Below are 19,983 nucleotides of genomic sequence, written 5' to 3'. Positions count from 1 at the left end.
GCCGACATCCCACTTCGAAGTGGAACCAGGAAGACAAACTGCAGGACAAAGACCTGGGGAGTTTCCATCACGTAGCCCACTTCCTGTCCTTTCAGGCACGCAGAAAGAGTTGGCAAATAAAAGTACAGTTACCATTTAAGGTCAATGGTGATCCATGTGTCCCTTAACACAAGCGCAATAGCAGCCTGCGAAGTTCACAAAAAGTCCATACAAATCAACCACTGCAACCAGCCACTCAGATGAACTTGTCACTGTGGTAAAAGGGATACGTTGTGTCCCCCTAGGCACTCCACATATTGTGGAGTGTGCCGATTCCACAAAATTAAATCCAGGTAGGATCAAAAGTATCCTCCGGTCCTTGGTAACATCACAAGGAAAAGAAAAAGGGCAGATCAAAACTTCCAGCAACATGGTACAGAAAGTGCTGCAAAAATAAGTTGCAGTTGCCTAAAAAGTTGGAGGAAAGCATGACTCCAAAAAGATTAACTAAAAGGGTTGAAAAAGGTTCCCAAAGGTATAGTAAAGGACTGAGCAAGTATGGAAAATAGTTCCCACTCAGAAGAAGAACTGATAATAAAAGGGTCCAGCAAAAAGTGCTAGGGGACTCAAGTGGGGAGAATACAACCCAAAAACTAAACTATTCCCAACACCAATCAACTACGGAAGTATCAACCAATTGCTGGGTTTCCCTGGATCTCCAAGATATTTGAGAAGTCACATGCCAGATTGCCCTCTTTGTGAATTCAGCTGGTGTTGTTGATCCTTTTGGTCAGGTTTTCATCCCAAGTGTAGGAAGGAGACCACACTTCTCAAGGTCCAGGACACAATACTAACCTTAGCAGACAGAGGCTGTATTTCTCTTATGCTAGGTCCAACAGCTTTGATACCATGAACAATTTAGAATTTTTGGACTGGTTATTAGAATTTGCCAACATTAAGGGAACATCTCTAGACTGGATGTATTGCCTTCCCACAGATAATGGGCAAAAAGTACAAAAGGCCCTTTAGAATCATCTGCAGTAAAGGTGGATTGCGGGGTACCCCAGGGTTCCCCATTGTCGATCTGTTCTGTTGAACATTATCTTTTAAATTTATTGAAAATATTACAACAGGCTGTTAAGTACTATTTCTACAAAGAAAATGCAAAAATACAATTGTGTGTAAAATTGCCCCAATGAATTTCAGATAGTCTAAACCAGATTAGCGACAATGAGAGCAAACTGTCTTCCGCTTAATGCATCTATGCCCAAGTTGCCCAGCCATTTTCTTAGTACCCCAATCCATCATGCTGCCCCGCCCACCCATGCTGTACTGGATAACCTACCTAGGGATGAAGAAAATAATTTCGGAGTCATTTGGGATGTACACCTCGGGCTTAGATCACAGATTTCTTCTGTAGTTAAATGGTCTATTTAAAATGACTAATGTAAACATAATCTCCACCCAATGGTGACAGGATATGATTAACTGAGCTAGATTATGGGAATTCTCTCTATGCCTGGAATTCTGCCTGCCGCTGCCAACGCCTTCCATCAGTGAAAAATGCTGCTTAGAGTTTTTAAAAAAAATGTCCGCACAAGTTTTATTCCAATTCCTTGCTCTGCCACAAATTGCACTGCAAAATATGGAATGGGGAATTATGTGTCTGGTCTCTACTATTCTGCCTGGCTTGGCACATTCCTATTTTGCTTTGAAAGTCCATCTATATGTTTTACAGAGGCAGATGTTCAGGCTTCAGAACATTTACTTTCTTCACCACACTAACTTCAAAAGGTAGGGGGAAAAGACATTTTTGAATCAAGCCCCCAGGACCTAGAATACTCCTTCTGCTGGAGGTCCGGCTTCTCCAGAAAATGGCCATCTTTAGGAAATCCTTCCTTGTTCAGTGATTATCATTATGGGTGCTTTAATCCAGCATTGCTTCTCATTTTTTCCATTCATGTCTGCACCTAGAGGCAATAAGGTTAGTTCTACTATGCAACCTATACAGCTCAAAATAATAAAACAAATCTGTCTGGATACCCACCATACATTAACTGGCTGGCTGCTCTGTTATTCCTGCATATAAGCAGTCTTCACAGCATTTGCTAGTCTCTTATTTTGACTGCACAAATGCAATCTCAAGGTTCAAATTTATATTAGAAAAAACAGTTATGTGCAACTTACAATTGTATCCTGTGGCGTTTCCATTAACACTGTGTCAGACTGTCTGTGGGGTATACTATGAGTGTTCAGAAACGTTGTGCAAGTGTTGGGCAGGCAGCTGCTAAAGTTTTGTAAAGACGTAAGTTTAAAAGTATATTCAGGATCTGGCTTTTCACCTGAAAGACAAAAACATAAGTTTTATTAAAGTTACTCCATCTAATGACAGTACATTTAGTTACTCCCCTCGCCCCATCCGATACTCCAAGACATTTCAGCTTTAAAGACGGTACCAGAGTAGATACCTCAGACCACGAAAAATAAGTACAAGCTCCTGTTTGGTTCTACTTTTATTTAGGCATTCTCAACCCTCCCACCCCCTCCAATGGCCTCTAATGCTTCAGTTTCCTTTACTTCAATTCTACAGGACAAAAAGTTAATAGTCACTGGGCTACTGTACTATTAAATATAGAGTCCCCTTTTCCTCCATACTTAAGATACATTCTGCCCTATTGGGGTGGGACCAGACCATGATGTGGAATAGCACAGATTGAAAAAACTGATGGGGCGCGCAAGCTGAGCAGAATGCCCCGCCACGCATGCTCCTGGCCCCAATATGCAGACCCTTTATCGGAGCAGCAATATTTATGGCGGGTGGCAGAGATGGATTTATGGAGTAAAGGGGACTACAGACTAAGATTACATTTGTTGCTAAAGTGAAAACGGTTATGTACTGTAAGGACTACTGCAATATTAGTCTATAGAACCCTTAACTCAATACTGATGTGATGTTGTGCCAACAGAGGGGGGGAGAAGGGGGGGGTGACCATAGCATACTGTGCAGCAAAATTGAAAGAAGCGGATGGGGCATGCACAGGAACGCTTGCATGATGGCCCTGCCGCAAACATGCTTCTCGAAGCTAAATCACTGGTGCATTTTTACTGTAGGCATTTCAAACAAGCTTTGTAGCAGGGTTGGAGAGATGGCTGTATTGAATGAAAGACTATGGACTAGGAAAACAGTCACTACAGTAAGAAAATGCAATTATTCCTTTGTCCCATTCTCTTTCCAGCATACTCATAGGAGGCGTCTAAGGAATATTATGAAAAGCAGAAAATATTGAAAATAAAACTCCAGCCTATCCTAAGGTTCTGAAGGACCTCGTGGACAAACCTGGAGTCTGCTCTAAAACTAGAGTCCAACACATGTGGTGTGGACCAAGTAGCAGCAATGCACATATCTACTAGAGGGAAATCAATTTGAAAATTAGCTGAAGCTTTGTTTATTAGGTCGAATTTTCATCTTGTGTGTAATTCTCCCCACTTGGTGAAGCTCTCAGCATTTTTTGCTGGACAATTTGATTTTTGTCCGACTCTCTGCACTCATTCTTTTTCTGTGACTCAGAGAACCCTTTCTGTCATCTTGGTGTAGACTGCTTTCCTCCATTTTGTTGCATCTGTATTTTACCATTGAAGCACACAGCTCCTTCCGTGCAGTGTTGCTGGAAGCTCCTTGAGCTTCACTCTTCGGTTTTATTTTATTTTTCAGTGCTAAATTAATGTTACCAGAATAGGGGGATACATTTACCCTACCTATGCTTTTATGTGAGATCAGCACACCCCACCTTATGTGGAGTGCTGAGGGGACAAATCGCACCTCTTTTCTCACTTCTTCTGTAACTTTCCAGTTGGCTGGTGGCAGTGGATGATTTTCTGCGGACTTTGTGAAACTTGCATCGTAGGCTGTATTCACAGCTGCAGTAAAAGATACATGGGGCACAGTTGACTCAACATATTGCCAGTCTTTCTTCTGCCAGCCTGGATGGGGGGGAGGTGGAGGGTGGGGGGGGGAATTAATGCTCCGACTGTGAAGGCACCACTGTGTCTGGGAGGACAGGAAGCTGGTTGGACATGGTAATCCTCAGGTCCTTGTCCTCCGGTACGCCTGCTTGCATCCAGTTCTGACTGGGTACCTGGCTGTCCATTGGGACAGCCCCCACCCAAAGTTTGAATGTAGCTTGAATGCCGATTGGCCGAGTTGCTGTATACAAGACAAGGGTCTCGATTCAGAAGCCATTGTCGACCACTGGAAGATCCATTCCGAAGAAGAAAGTAGGACACCTGCAGCCACCTCCAGAAAAAAACAAATCAGACCGACTGCTATAGCCCCAGCCCTTTATTCTGTGCGACAGGGAAGATCCAGGCAGGACAACTTCTTCCCTAGGACTGGTGGGCCTAACCAGTCGCGAGACTAACTACAGTTTGAGCCATCCCACAACAAGCAGCAACCTTCCAGGCCAGCAACATACAAATACCCTTGGACCACTTGTACTGCTGCGGTGCATCGTCTCGTGAAAGGCGGTTTTGGCTACAAACTTGTGGGCATCTGTCTGGGGCTACAGAGACTCCACCCCGATCGTAGAAGTCCCCTCAGCCGAGTCGTGGACCAAGAGAAGGAAGAAAGTCAGCCTGGTGACTACCGTCGCTGCTACAAAGCCGGTGTCCTGCCTCCACAATCTAGTTTCATGAAGATCATCTGCTGGGCATCCCTGTGACCTTGTCTGACCTCCCACCAAATGTTCTTTCTCCAGCCAAGGCCAGACCCCCGAAACAGGAGCGGCTATCGTCTTACCTTGCAGATCAGCCGGTTACATCACAGTTCTTCATCGTAGAAGCTACTGTCTCACTTCTGGAAACCTTATCCAAGAGGCAGAAATCCTTCAGGTGGCCTATCTAGGCCCCCCAAACCCTTTAAATCCAATTCCATTACCTACTTGTTACGAAAGGAATCGCCTGAAGATTTGACAACTTTGACAGTCTGCCTTTCTTTGCTCTGCCAAGCACAGGTCACTGGTCTCTTCTCCCCCACCCCCCCCGAACCCCCCCAAATCCCTCAGAACCCCCATCTCACTTTTGAGACACCCATTCCTAAGATAGGGTTGGACTTAAGTGTGGGCCTACACAAAGTTATTAACCTACCAGTACTGCTATTTAAGTACATGTTGGTGGATGGAAGCTTTGCTAACCTGAAGCTTCTCTTCTACTTACCTGTTCCTCATCTAAAAGACTGCTATTGAATTGAGCACTGCAACAGTAAATATCCACTGTAAATATCCGAGTGATCTTTACTTACCTGAACTGCATTGATCTTTACTTACCTGAACTGCATTGCCTTAGTATATATAATAACCATACCTTTATATAACTACAGTGTGTGCGTTTCCTAGACTATACGTGTACGCAATGTCTTTGTATTCACCTACAGCCCTTCTCTCCTTCCTACACCAAGCCTGGCTGCTCAACCATAGCTACCAAACCTTTTGGTTAGTTCAGTCAAACCTATGAGATGGAGCCCGGTACTCCTCAGAGTTTGTCTTCTACAGTCCTACCACAGATGGACTTTAGTAAAACTCCAAGGCCCTTGGCCTAGACTACATGAGCACAACACACTTGTGGTCAGCCAATGCAGTCCTTTATAAAATTCTAGGATATTCACGACTCAATGCAAGATGGATATCTTTGTCAGATGGGGCAAAGAGAAGAAACGCCTCTAAGTAACATTTCAGGATCTACTGTTCAGTATGATCCAAGCATAATTTCGGGGCTTGTGCTGCATCCAAATTATGTAGAACCCTTTCGGACTTCTCAGAAGTGAGGAAAGAATTCCAAAAGACTTAACAGACATCCATTTGAAGCAGGGGATAACCTTGGGAAGGAAGGATTGTTGTATACGAAGGAGCACTTATTTGTGAAATTGAAAAAGGGTCTTGCAGTGCAAGTACATTCACCATTGCAGAAACAAGAGGGATGACATCACAAATGGAAAGAAAATCCCAGGTAGTGTACAGAAATTTTAATTTTAGTTCAGCTCACTGCAGGGAACAAGCACAATTCCCAGGGGGAAGTAAGTACCCCAGTGTCACCAAGTAGAATGCCAGTTCAATGTACCATGGGATAGAATGGCAAAAATTAAAGTCCCATCCAAACAGGAGAGAAGTGCAGTTCTACCCAAAAAAGCACAGATGCTGCAATGATCAACCTCAGTGAAGGCCACAGGAGACCCAAAAGGAAGTGTTCCAAAGGTCAGAAGAGAACAAGTTTCAGAACAGGAGGCTCTGGAGTGCTCGTCCCTCCCAGGAATCACTACCACCGACCGGGTAATCCCTCGCCACCTACCCCAAGAGTAAATATCATGAACAATCATCCTTTCTAGGACCTAAAGAGAAGTACTGACATTGGCAGGTTTGTAGAAAGGACTCAAAATGGCTTTTTTCCACAGGTACAAATTGCAGGATTGAACCCTCGTCTAGCAAAAGCTCCTGAAACACAGCAGACCGGGCAGAACCTAAATGTACATGTGAAAGAGGCTTGGCCGCAGGCCGGCCAGGCAATCAAAAAAAGGGGCTGGCGGGGGGGGGGCGGGGGGGGGGTTTGATAGTCAACCAAACTGATTGGTCACTGGGACTGCTAGTCAGTCAAAGCCACCACACAGGAAGGAAGGGCTAGTACAAGCACCTAAACCAGTTGGCACTAATTTGGAGGCTGCCAAAATAGGCTCACAAAGAGCCTACCTCGTGGGAAGCAGGATTTAAAAAATAAATGCAATAAAAACACACAAAAAACACTCTTGGTAACCCCAATGGCTACTAAAAAGGTGGATTGGGCTACCAATGCAGTAAAATAGCCTGCACCCTTTATGTAGCCAACATTGAAGTACAGCAACCACCAACCTATTGCCTAAACCCAATCTACAGTGATACAATCACTGCAGGGCAGAAATGGGTATCTAAGGGGCGAACCAACACCATGTACTTTACATAATATATAAAAGGGGAATAATGAAGAAGTCCCTCTGGCCATCAAAAAAATCAAGGAACCAAAATAATACAGAGGGAAAAAGAAATAAGTTGAGGCCCCAAAACTTGGCCCTAGAATCCCCAAAACAAGAATTCTGGTTTACCAGCATCCTGTTGCACCTTTGGCATTTTAAATAAATCTGTATTGAGTCTGATAGCAGCATTGTATGACATCTGGCAAGTAACCATAGATCCATACAGGCTATATACGGACTCACGAAAAAGCAGAACTTCATAGCTGAAGAATACATCCAACAAGAAAGGGAAGCCAAACCGCTAAGTGTAGGCATTAAGATGGAATTTCAGACACCGCCATGTGAACAGATTTCTCTTTTCAACTTTCCCCTCAAGTGCTATGGACCCTCATTCCTTTTGCTCCGTTTTTAAACCGGTTCTGACTTTTTCAAGGGAAGTAAAGCCTTCAGCTTCACTTGCCTTTTGCTCTTTGTTTTAGGGAAACTGAGCAGTCATGCCATTAGTACTGGGAAACCGTTTCCCTTTTGATTCTTGTGCTTTTTAGCATTGCACACAGCACCTTACAGTGCAGTGGGGATCCTCATGTATCACACCCTAGCTTTTTACCTCTGGAATTTTTGGTTACTCCTATATGTGCCTTAAGTAGAGGTAGTGACGGTAGATAATTTTTTTAAATGTTTGAATTATTTTTATTATATACATTCGCGTTTACCACATATGGATACTAAACATGGCTGGTGCTCTAATACGGCCATGCTGCAAGATTAGAGCTTGCTTCTTCGGCCATATTGTTTGACTTCTTCCTGCCTTGCCAAGTCAGGAAATCCCTCATAAGGTCATGCACTTCCGCGGGAAAGCTGATGCTTTAGCAGGCTAGTGATGCCTTTGTGTGGCCAACGAAGGGGGGTGGGACTGTCTAGTCCTACTCCATATCCTTGGTGCCAGAAAGTCTAGGTGTGGGGCAAATGTGAAACCAGCAATTGTCCCGGATTGACTTCGTTCCAGTGCAGATTTTGGGAAAGAGGAGGCCCTCAGATCAGAGCCAAGAATCCCTCCAAGAGGAGCAGCCTGCAGAAGATCCGAAGAGTATTTTGGAGGTGGGCCAGTATCTCTTCCAGTAGCAAATCCGGTGAAGCTCTGCTCCACTGTCTGTCGTAGAAGATCCTGAGCGGTGCTTCAGCCCTTGGACTAGTGGGACCAACTAGTCACAATGCCTTCGAGGATCCTGCACTTTGCAGCTTTCGTAAGTGTCCCTGGACTGCGCAGTGTGATGACCAGCTCTTTCGGGGGCTACCTCACCAGAAGCGTTGCCGTTCCACATTAATGTCCGGTACTTCGATGGTCTCCAGGTTGTGCCAAAAGTCTCCTTATCCCCACATTCCAGCATCAAGGGATCATGACCTGGAGCAGCTTATGACAGCAAACGGAAAGGCAGCAGTCATCGCCCCAAATGCAGAGACAGTCGCTGGAACACTCCTTCCTCCAACCTGTGAAGTGTCCAGACGATAGCTGCATTGATGTTTCTTGCATTTCTTCGACAGACACAGTGAGAAACATTGTGGCTCCTGTGAATTTTGGGTCCAACGCCCCATTCATTTTAGGGTTTGTCTTGTTACCTGGGTCCATCATTGACTGCATCTAAAATACCGGCTTTGCTAAGTTATTTGATGTACATTTGAACCTATGGTGACTGTATACATTTGTATCAGTGCTGTGATTTATTTTCCATTGTGTTCAGAAAGTCTATAATAACTCACTTTGAATACATGGCTTGCAACCATGAAGTGAGGAAGCACTTTCTGCCGCTCCTACTTTATCAGCTATGATCTGTCGGAAAAGCAGTCATCCACAGTAATTGGCCCGGGGGCGGTAGCTGCAGACTCAGGGGAATACCCGGTGCATGAAAAGGACCATCGCGAGGGAAGGAGGCGCAGGAACGAGCATCTGGCCTGACATTCCTGAAGCCCAGCAAGCCAAACGCCGTAACAAGATGGCAGAGGACACACTCTGCAGCCCGGGACCCTGAAAGCAAGCCAGTGCCGGCAGCGTGACACTAAGAGGGGACAGCCAGTGAGCCAGTACGCGACTGCACCCATGTAGAGGAGCCGGTCCAGCATAAGCGAAGCACGGACACGGAGCACCACTGAAGAGGCAGCACAGGCAGAACAGCTGGGAAGGTAGGAGGGGCACAAAACGCCAGCACGAAGAGGGACGTGTGGCTGGGCTGCCGGGGGGAATGAAGTCACAGGCTCTTGCACCCTGGCTGCCCCACGCAAACAAGAGGTATCAAAAGACTCTCCCCCGCCCCATACCCCCCAGGGAGGAACCAGCGGCACGCGCAGGTTGGGAGAGCACACACGCGAGGCTGCCCACAGGCGGGCAAACTGCACCACTCCCCCACAGGGCTGAGCCGCCCCATTTGGGCCAGGCCCCTGGGCTAACGCAAGGCAAGACATTAAGCCACAAGTGGCAGTGGAGACTAACAGCAAATAATAGACCAGTAATCCAGGGAGAGACCCTGCTAAGGATTTCAATCAGGCGACACGCACACCGTGGCCTCGGCCAAGTATGTAGCGCCTAACTGAGGTGCTTTTCGCAGTATTTATGTAGATTCAGTTTTGGGATGGTAGACCATATCACACCCCCTTTTCAAATCCCCCAGGTCACAATGGGCCATGAACCAGGCTGGTTGGTCAAATGCTATATTTATTTAAAATGCAAAATAAATAGCACACTTTTAATATGTTAATGTTAAAGGACATTTGTAACGCGCACCATCACCACCGAAGCGTCCCCTGGCGCTCTGGCGGCTCTGAAAGAGGAAGGAGAGGGGGGGGGGGTTAGTGGGAAGGAGCTGGAAAAGTGCAAGAGAGCAGTGATGTGCTGTTGGCGGCCTCAGCCCGGTGGCTGGGCCTGGGGTGTTTTTCGGCCGGTAGTCGTTGTGTACATTTGTGCAAGTGTTTTTTTTGTTTTGCTGTTGCCATGTAGTGAAGTTTGTGCGGTTTGTTGTACTGTAGGTTTGTGGTTGGGTTTCATTTGGAGTTTGAGAGATGTATGCAGAGGTGGAAATTGTTAGTGCAGTTGGTTAGTTGGCATCTCTATCCTGACTTGAGGCAGTGGGTTTCTGTAGCACCCCTATGCCTCTGTCCTGATCTGGGTCCATCCAGCCTTCAAGGTCCCTTTCACATCTAGCCCCCTCTTCCCCCAGCCTGCCTCGCAGCCCTACCTATCTTCCCTTCCCCAAGGGGCGAGTGCGGATGATGGGTGGGATTAGGGTAGGGTTGTTGATGCCGTCTCCATGGGTGTCGCTGGTGTTGCGCTCTACCCGGTGAGACTCGTCTGGGTGCCGTGGTAGCTTCCCAGTCGGTTCTGGGAGTGGTCAGTGTCTAGTGTAGTTTAGTCATCCCTTTTCCTTTCTGTTTCAGTTTGAGTCTGGTGTTGAAGAGACAGGTTTTTAGTAATTTCCTACATTTTAGGTGATCTTCGGCGTTTTATTTCTTTTGGGATGTTCCAGATTTATGCAGCTCAGTGGTATAAGGAGGTGCCTCCAAGTTTTTTTCTTGAGGTAGGGTTTTGGTACCAAGCGGATTTCGCTGCATGACCTGAGGAGTCTAATTGGCTTGTAGATGGTTATTTTCTTTTGTAGGAATTCTGCTCCATGTCCGCTGATTGCCCTGTGCTTTATGCACATTGTTTTGAAGGTGATGCAATATTTTACTGGGAGCCGGTGTAGTGTTTTTAGAGCAGGAGTGATGTGTTCTCTTCTTGATAGTTTGAGGAGTAGTCTGGCAGCTGTATTTTGGATCCGTTGTAGTTTCTTCAGGAGGTATTCTGGTATTCCGAGGTAGAAGCTGTTTTTGACATAATGAGGGTGACGATAGTGAGTGTTTTGTGCGTGAAGGAGAGGAAAGGTAAGATTCTAAGGTTAGGGTGTTGTCCATCAGGACTCCCAGATTTTTTACTACCTTAGATAGTGATGGTGCGGTTCCCTTTTCAGTTGGCCATGGGACGTGGTTTAGTTTTCTTGGTCTTTGGATATGATCATGATTTCTGTCTTTCCGGGGTTGATTTTCAGGTTTTTGGCAGTCATCCAGTTGAAGACTTTCAGACTCGATTTGGGTCGCGTGATCGGCTTGGGCGTCTGATTTTGTAGATGATTTGAGTATCATCAGCGTAGTTGTAGCATGTGATGTATTTTTTGAAGATTCTGATAACCGGTGTCTGGTAGATGTTGAGGTACAGTGGTGATAGTGAGGATCCTTGTGGCACTCCACAGTCGTTAACTCTTGAAGTGGATTTGAAGGGTTTGATCCAAACGGTTTCTGTTTGGTCTGCTAGGAATGATTTAGTCCAGAGTAGTGTTGTGTCTGTTATGCCTATGTCTTCGTTTTTGGTTAGGGTGTCATGACTGTCAAAGGCTGTGGAGAGTTCGAGTAGGATGAGGGCTGAGGTTATGTTTGAGTCTGCGTTAGTTTTTAGGTCGTCCCAGGTGGATAGTAGTGTTGTTTCCGTTCCTCTTGCAGGTCTGAAACCGACTTGAGCTTGGTCTAGCAGGTGGCGTTTTTCTACGTGTTCTTGGGTTAATTTATAAAGGTAGGTTTCCAGGAGTTTTGCCGGGTAGGGAATGTTGGAGATCGACCTGTAGTTGGAGGTCTTCTACTTCACTACTTGTGTTTTTCAGAAGTGGTTGATATATGCTGATTTGAAGATCCTTGGTACATTTCCTGTTGCTAGTGATTGGTTCAAAAGGTTTCTGTAGTATTCTGCTGGCGTTCCTTGTGCGAGGATTGATTTGTAGATGTCCGGGGGGCAGGGATCCATGGGTGACCCAGCTTTCTTGCTGCGTTTTACCAGCATTGTGAATGTCTCTGCTGATATTTCAGGAACGTTTGAGTTTGTGCTGAGGTTCTGGGATAGGATCCCTCGGTAGTGCGTTGTGGTCGTTGGTATGTTTTGTATGGTTTGTCGGAGGTCATTGATTTTTTTTCTTGAAGTGGTCTGCCAGGTCGTTGCATAGTTTCTCTGAGGGCGTTGGGGTGTTGCCACAGCCTGGTGGGTTTCTCATCTCTTTAATTATGTTACATTTCGCTTTGTGTGTTGGTGGCATTGGTGATTGTGTCATAATGCCTTCTCTTCGCCTTTTGAATTTACTTCTTGTATGCGCGGATTTGTCTCTGGAACATTGTTTTTTTGTCTGGGTCGTATTCTTTCCTCCATTCCAGTTCCATCTTTGTTTTTCTTTTTCATGGTGCTTGTTAGGAAGAATTCTCTTCTAAGGCTAATTTCCCTTACCTATATACTCCCCAGCAGCTTTGCTGGATTTGAAGGGTTTTTTTTCTCCTGCTAAGAGTGAGACTCTTTTTTTCCGCACTCTTAGACAGATTGCTAGTGTGTGTTTTAGGCCATCTTGTGTGCTTATGGTCCATGGGGCTTTTCTCATCCTCATATGAATCATCTTTTTAACATGTCTGTTACACAGCACCCTCAGTGCAGTAACACAGGGGTGTCATAGTGACCCCAAACAGACTCCATACCCTGGGACTGACTACTGTCTCCCAGGGAATGTAAAGTCCCCATTGACTTTACTAGTCAAAAATGAACAAAACCATACACCCCATCTTACTATCGAAGTACTGGAAAGGGTGAATAGTTTTTCCCTAGTGTTAATTTTCGAGAGGGTACCGTCCAGTCCCTCTCTCCAAAGTTTCTGGCTGGTGGCAGTGGTTACTACCATAAATATTCGGCCGTGAACATTTCCCTATGGGATTTTCCCATTGTTCGAGGCTACCACTTTTACGGACAGCCTCTAACGTACCGTCGGTTTATTTTAATATTAGCTTTACTCTGGTAGGTTTTTATTGCCAGATCTTTGACAATATTTCTTTCTTGTGTCTTTCTCTGAAATCCTAACCCAGGTTGGGGATCCTTTGTTCGTCCTTTTGGCGGGCTTCTGCACAGAAGCCCTCCTTCCGGCGCCACCGAGTCTGGGGTAGACTCGATGTGTGGGAGGGGGAATAGGCACCCTGGACAGGGTTACCTAGGCAACCCAAGTCGCACTCTGCCCTGATAGGCTGGGGGGGGGAAGGGGGGGATTATCCCGCCAGGATAGCCACCACACTGTGCGTGAGACAGCTAGGCTGTATGAATGGGGGTTTTTCTGCATAAAGCAGGGCTCTGAGGACTGGAGGACAAGCTGTCGCCACTGGAACTAAGAAACCCGAAGAGGACAGAAGCTGAAGACATCTGCAATAACTGAACCACCGGTGAAGCCCTGTTGCAGATCCTCGCCACTTTTCTCCAACGACTTGAGAAGATCTTCACCTGCAAGAGTCTTCTTCCCTTGAGCTGGTGGGGCCAACCAGTTCTTCAATCGCCTTTCAGGACCTGCCTTGGTCGAATCGCCAGTGACAAGCACTAAGACCGGATAGCCAGGCACCCGTCCACCACGACTGCGATTTAAAGGAGCGTACATTTTTATTCGTCTTGGCATCACTGCGCCTGGTTTCATCCCTGGGCAACTCGAACCTTCCTCCATGACGAGAGCCTCTCTTCCTCTGCTGGATCTCCCAAACTGCAGGAACTACCGCCACTGCAGGAGCCTCTTCCACTTTTAAAGGTACATTGTTCCGCCAGGCCTCCCGTTTCATTGGGTACTGCTAAAGGTGTTTTAAATCCTTTACTTACCTTCTGGGTTGGCCCCCTTTCGTCTAACATTATCTTTTTACATCTGCAACCGCCTTTTCCACTTGCTAAACAAAGACTTGACTGCAGCTACTAGAATCGTTTGATCCTGGGCACTTGCCTTGTACCATTGACTCTGGCACAGGCCTCTTGACTCTGGCTAAATCTGTTACAACTGCCTTCTCTAGATTGCTTTTCACTAAGAAATGTGTTGGCGCACCTAAACTCTTATAACCACCTTTCCTTCCCCTTTCTATATTGCTGACGTGCCATTTTGCTCGGTTTTCATCAAGTATTGCTTATACTGAAGTATTGCCTTGCCTAACTTGTTCACAATCTAATTGGGAAGTGTTGCTGGTGCGTTTAGGAGTCTAACCCTGTATGACTTGTCCTTTCCCTCCCTCCGAGAAAGAAATTGTGAAGAAATTGCCATTTCTGCTTAGTTTACACTGCCGTTTTGCCCAGTTTTCACTTTGGCTCAAACGTGTCTACAATGTAAATAGGGTGGTGTGCATACTTTTCTTGATTGTTTTAACTTACTTTAATAATAGTGATGTGTGTGAACATCAGTGTGTGAAATATATATTCTTTTTGATACAAAGCTTTGGTCAGTGTTTCCTTGTTCCATAGTATTGTAGTCCTATTGTGTAAACCCTGAATACAGCTAATCTCCCTCTTGAGATAAGTCTGACTGCTCAGCCACATCTACCAACTAAATCTTTGTGGTACCGACTGATACCAAAGGGGATTTATTGCACATACCTGTAGTCTTAATATTCTGTAGTGTTCCTTAAGGGAACTGCATAGGATTCTACCTAACAGTGCTTAATAGTGGAGTGAACTATTTTGCTGTTGCTCTTTTTTTGATGGGGTGAATGTTTTTTCTGGGGCAATCTTGTTGATTGTGTCTGTAATCCATTTGTGTAGTAGTTCCGCTTTCCCGTCTAGGTCAGCCAGCTCTAGTTCTGTAGTTGAGGGTTTGGTCAACTCCAGTTCGAATAGGTTGCTTTCTTTGACGTGTGTCCACTTTCTTTTAATGGTGGTTGTGAGTTTGGGAGGTTGATGTAGACTTGAGTAGGCAGAGTGATCATGAATGGGATGATGAGATGGTCGCTCCACAGTATTTGTATCGGCGGTGCTGTGGTGATTGAGTTTTTTCTTGGCGAAAATTGCATCATGGTTGTGTCCTGCCGAGTGTGTTGATATATAGGGCGGCAATCACCAATGGAGTGATAGTTACAAATGAGAATGTGAGCAATACACTGGGTTTTACTTTTTAGAGGAGTACATACACAGCAGAATAGGAGCACATTTAATTTAGGACAGATAGCACTTAAGTTAGGTATTAACAATCACAAGCAATAGATTAGCAAGAGCATACAGTTCGAAAAATGAATGGAAGATTTAAAACATTTTACAATTAAAATGACACGTTGGAAACTTTTCAGTTTTCCGTGTAAATTTACTAAAATGGTTTCTTTGGAAAACGGGTGAAATATTGTAAATCGCAATTTGTTGGTGGATAGCTATAGATAACAGGTACACTATGAAAGTGAAAGTAAGTCTCTAGCTGGTTAATTGAATGAGGTATGCAAGATCTAAGAAGGTGCACTTTGAGTAAAATGAAGGCGCAAAAAAGGAAAGAAAACCAGATGAGACCAGAATAGTTTCTCTACACTAGAGTATTCAGGCTAGGCCACCAAAGAGGGACACAGTAAGCTCCAGGGTTGATAGGCGAGTTCAACCCTCTCGACCCTGCGTCCACCCTGGCGGAATCAGTCCGATCACTCGAAATAGGATTAATGGCTTAGGATTTCACAAAACAAAATTACTAAAGAGATGGCGCTAGCAATAGAAATCAAGGGCAGGGGTACAATAAGGATTGTGACAGTTTCAACAAGGTATCAGGTTAAGGATAGGGTGACAGAGAGTGGGATGAAAAAGACAAGATAGGCTATGGGTTTAGATGGGGTGGCAATTGATACTCACAGTCCACTTTTTAGTTTTTGGATTTTGGACAGTCAACGTTCTGGTCACTACACGGCACTGCGCCTGGCAAACAACTGGGCAGTTGTGGTTATCAGGTAGCACTTCTGGACAGGCAGTTCTCGTCACTGCATACCATAGGTCATCAGGGTAGAAGGATGGCGGCAACAGCAGGCAATGAGTAGCAGCAAGCCAGGCTGGATCAGGATGCCAAAGGTTCCACAGTTTTCCCCTTGTTAATGGGAAACTTAGAGGGTTTTTTCTAGATTTGTAAGCCTTGCTGGGAATTGGATAAGCAATATTTGGGTTTTGCAGTGGGCCCTGGAGTAGGACCAGCAATGCTTGGCCTTGTAGTTGGAGTCTGGATCGGGAAGGCGACTGGTACAGGAACGCAGAGCAGGAAATCAGGAAGAGAGTGCGTCTAGAGTCTTGTCAGGGACCCTTATTTATAGTGCATAATGATATCAAAGTATAGGCTGGGCAGGGTTAACCAAGCACGCCCCTAAACTACTTGGATGGGGCAGGGGTGCTAGTCGCCACCTTGCTCTCAACTGGTTGGATTTCCAAGGGAATGATGTCAGATTTATGAGGCGAGTTTTACAATGTCCAAAAGCTCCCACATTTACTTTACTTAAAATCCGATTTTGCCAAAAACAGACATTCTTACAATTGCAATCTCTTGGCAAATTATGCACACAGGTTACATATTATGTGCAGCACCGATCAGTCCAATCCTCAAGTCTGTGTGTAAGGACCTATCTTTATGATGAATTAGTTGGTAGTGAATTGCCTAAGCTGGTATGCGTTTGTGCTGGCTGGGTGATGTCGTACTAATGGAAGGTTTGTGGAACGTGGCAGGGGAGTTATTTGAACGGTGTCAATTGGAAGCCAGCTTGCCAGAGAGGCTGGTAGATGTCTTCTGCTTTGAACTATATTTACTTATTACTATCTGCAACTTGTACGATTTGACATTAAACGTGCTCAAATCAATGCAACCTTCAGTCACGTTTATTTGGTACAGCAAGACTTTACATTGGCGACAAAGATGCTTTATTCACGTATGCTGTGCGTTTTCTTTTTTGTAACTAAGGAAGTCGGTGACTCGGCGGCAGTCACATAAGAGATAGAAGGAAGCTGCAGGTGTATGGTAAAGTGACACGCAGGACCGCCACTCACCGACTAACGGAGCACCTCGGTGATAGAGAGCGGAAGCAAGACGACATCTACCAGCCCCCACCCCTCCCGGACTTATAAGGTGAGCAAACCAGCCTCTGGCTCATGGCGCTGGGTTCGTAGCCCTGGACCCATAGCCCAGGGTTAATTAGGTGAGCTAGCCAGCCTTAACATTGTCGAGTGACCAAAAGTGTTCTCAGTAGGGCGGGAGCGTTAATGGGAACTCACCTAGTAAGCCACGGACCGGAGACTTAAGGAGTATTGCATGAGGAGGGGCTCTTTGTAAAAGACAAAAGTTTTACGGAGCTGTGTGATTGCGGCGGCAAAGGTGTGTGAGGCATCTGGAGACACAAGCATGTATTTATACAGTTGAACAGAGCAGGACATTTCGAGCCGTGTGACAGTTGGTACAGCGCAAGTCTAGGAGACATTTTGTGAAACTGGTAATTGGCGCAGTGGGGGTTTCCTCCGCTTGGTGCTGGACGGGCTGTTTTGTCCCATCTGCTGGGTTCAGCAGATTAAAAGGAAGGAACAAGTTACTTACCTGTAACTGTTGTTCTCCAGCATGGGTCTGGCATGGATTCACATGCTCATGAATATTCCCCGTCGTCAGGCTGGGAATCCTCGGTAAAGAAAAAAACAGTATCAGTTTCGTTTCTGATCTGTCTTTCGTAGTAATAACCAATCACTGGTCTCTGCGTCATACTGACCACAGCCAATGACTGCCCTCTACCTAAGCACCGCCTCTGGCAGCCATCTTCAGATTTGGAAGCATGTGAAGTGCCAGTATGACCAAGTGAAGAGCCGCAGAGGGGTAGGCGGGAGGGTTCGCATGTGAATCCATGCCAGACCCATGCTGGAGAACAACAGTTACAGGTAAGTAACTTGTTCCTTCTCCAGCATGGGGTCTGGCATGGATTCACATGCTCATGAATAAAGAATACATAGCAGTACACACATGCACAACCACGGGAGGTGGCAAAGGCTCAACATTAAGCATCACATCAAACTCAACATTAAGCATCTTACCTCCTCACCAGGCTCACCTCAGGTGAACAGGTTGCGCAGCACTGCTTGGCCGACCCTGGACTCCTCCCTGGAATCCCGGTCGACGCAGTAGAATTTCGTGAAGGTGTGCGTCGACCTCCACGTAGCAGCCCTGCATATGTCCAGCAGGGGCACACCAGATAGGAACGCCGTGGTAGCTGCGATCGCTCTGGTGGAATGGGCTCTCGGACGGCCAGGCAGCGGTCGGTTTGCCAACCGGTGACAGTACATGATACAGCCGGAGAGCCATCTGGAAATGGAAGCCTTCGAGAGAGCCTTCCCCTGATTGACAGGTCCAAAGTTCACAAAGAGTTGTGACGTCTTCCGAAAACACTTCGTGCGGTCCACGTAGAACTTCAGCGCTCTAGCCACATCCAGCGAGTGCAAAGTCCTCTCAGCCGGCGACAAAGGCGACGGGAAGAACACAGGCAACACCAAGGGTTCGTTGAGATAAAAGTCCGACGGTACCTTGGGCATGAAGGAGGGGTGCGTCCTGAGCACTACCCTCGTGTCGTGAAAAGTCAAGTACGGGGCCTTGCAGGAAAGGGCCTGGATCTCTCCCACTCGTCGTGCGGAGGTGATGGCCACAAGAAACGCTGTTTTCCACGACAGAAATTTCAACGGAGCTGAGTGCAGAGGCTCGAACGGAGGTCCCATGAGCTTGGTCAGCACCACGTTGAGCTCCCACGCCGGAGCCGGAGCCTTCACCGGCGGGAACGATCTGAACAGTCCCTTCATGAACTCTTTCACCAGACGATGAGACCACAAGGACGTCCGCCCCGTGGTTCTGGTGTATCGGGAGATCGCAGCAAGATGAATCTTGATGGACGCGGGTGCCAGTCCAGCTTTGGCCAGCGTCAGCAGGTACGGCAGTACTTGGGGGGCCGTAATCCGTAGAGGGTTAATCTTCTGTGCGTGGCACCAGACAGAGAACCTCTTCCATTTGTGTCCGTAGCATTTAAGAGTCGAGGACGCCCTGGCCTTTGCAAGAAGCCCTGCAGTCGGCCGGTATGTCGTATCCTCCAAACTCTAGCGCTGCAGGAGCCAGGCCTGCAAGTTCAGCGATTTCGGGTCGTGGTGGAGGATGGCGCCTCCTTCTCTGGAGAGTAGATCCGCGTCCACCGGCAGCTTGATTGGCGGGGACGCTGACAAGTCCAGAAGGTCCGGGAACCATATCTGCCTCGGCCACGCAGGTGCGACGAGGATCATCCTGCACCGTGACCTCTTGAGCTGGTTGACGAGCCGGATTAGCAGTGGCAAGGGAGGGAACGCGTAGAGGAACAGGCCCTCCCAGGGGAACGAGAAAGCATCGCCCATGCTCCTCGCCTGGGGAAACCTGCTGGCGAACCTCCGGCACTTGGAGTTCGTCGCCGTCGCGAACAGGTCGATCTGGGGTGTGCCCCACCGTCGGAAGAGGCGATCCACTAGATCCTGCCGTAGCTCCCACTCGTGGCACGAGCGCAGCTCCCTGCTGAGTGAGTCGGCGATGGTGTTTTTTATCCCTGCCAGATGAAACGGCACCAGAAACATCCCTTGGGCGACTGCCCAATGCCACAGGTCCTGCGCCTCCTTGGACAGTGCTGGGGACCTGGTTCCGCCCGGTTTCCTGATGTAAAACATGGTGGTGGTGTTGTCGGTGAAGATCCTCACCACCTTGCCCTTGAGGGACGGAAGGAAGGACCCAAGGGCCCAAAACACTGCACAGAGCTCCAGGACGTTGATATGTAGGGATTTCTCCGTCGGGAGCCAAAGGCCTCTTGCGTGCAGATTTTCGGTGTGCGCTCCCCACCCTTCCAGGGAGGCATCCGTGGTCACTGTCTCCTGGTGGGCTGGGGTCTGGAAGTCCATGCCCGCCGTCAGATGCGCGCGGGTGCCCCACCAACGGATCGCTCGTCGGAAACTCTCGTCGAGTGTGATCCTTTCCTCGAAGTTGCCCGTCGTTTGGATCCAGCGCGCGTCCAGGAACTCCTGCAACGGGCGCATCCGGAGCCTGCACATGGGAATGAGGTAGATGCAGGAAGACATCATTCCGAGGAGGGACTTGATGGACCTCACCTTGGCCGCGTCGGCCACCAACATCCGCTGCACCTTGCCCAGGATGGTCCTGGTCCTCTCCTCCGAC

General features: G+C 47.1%; 1 protein-coding gene across 2 annotated transcripts in view; it reads right to left on the bottom strand.

Annotated features, from left to right (window-relative positions):
* CDC27 (cell division cycle 27) overlaps positions 1 to 19,983 on the bottom strand; it is a 1,618,725-nt gene that overhangs the window by 1,283,938 nt on the left and 314,804 nt on the right. For both annotated transcript variants that reach the window (XM_069634092.1, XM_069634093.1), the window contains exon 6: positions 2,167 to 2,321. In XM_069634092.1, the coding sequence (XP_069490193.1) occupies positions 2,167 to 2,321 (155 nt within the window). The remainder of the gene's footprint in view (positions 1 to 2,166; positions 2,322 to 19,983) is intronic.

The sequence above is a fragment of the Ambystoma mexicanum genome, chromosome 13 (genome assembly GCF_040938575.1).
Source record: "Ambystoma mexicanum isolate Mex_15411 chromosome 13, UKY_AmexF1_1, whole genome shotgun sequence".
In the NCBI taxonomy this organism is placed as follows: Eukaryota; Metazoa; Chordata; class Amphibia; order Caudata; family Ambystomatidae; genus Ambystoma; species Ambystoma mexicanum.
This window is presented reverse-complemented; position numbering and strand designations above follow the sequence as displayed.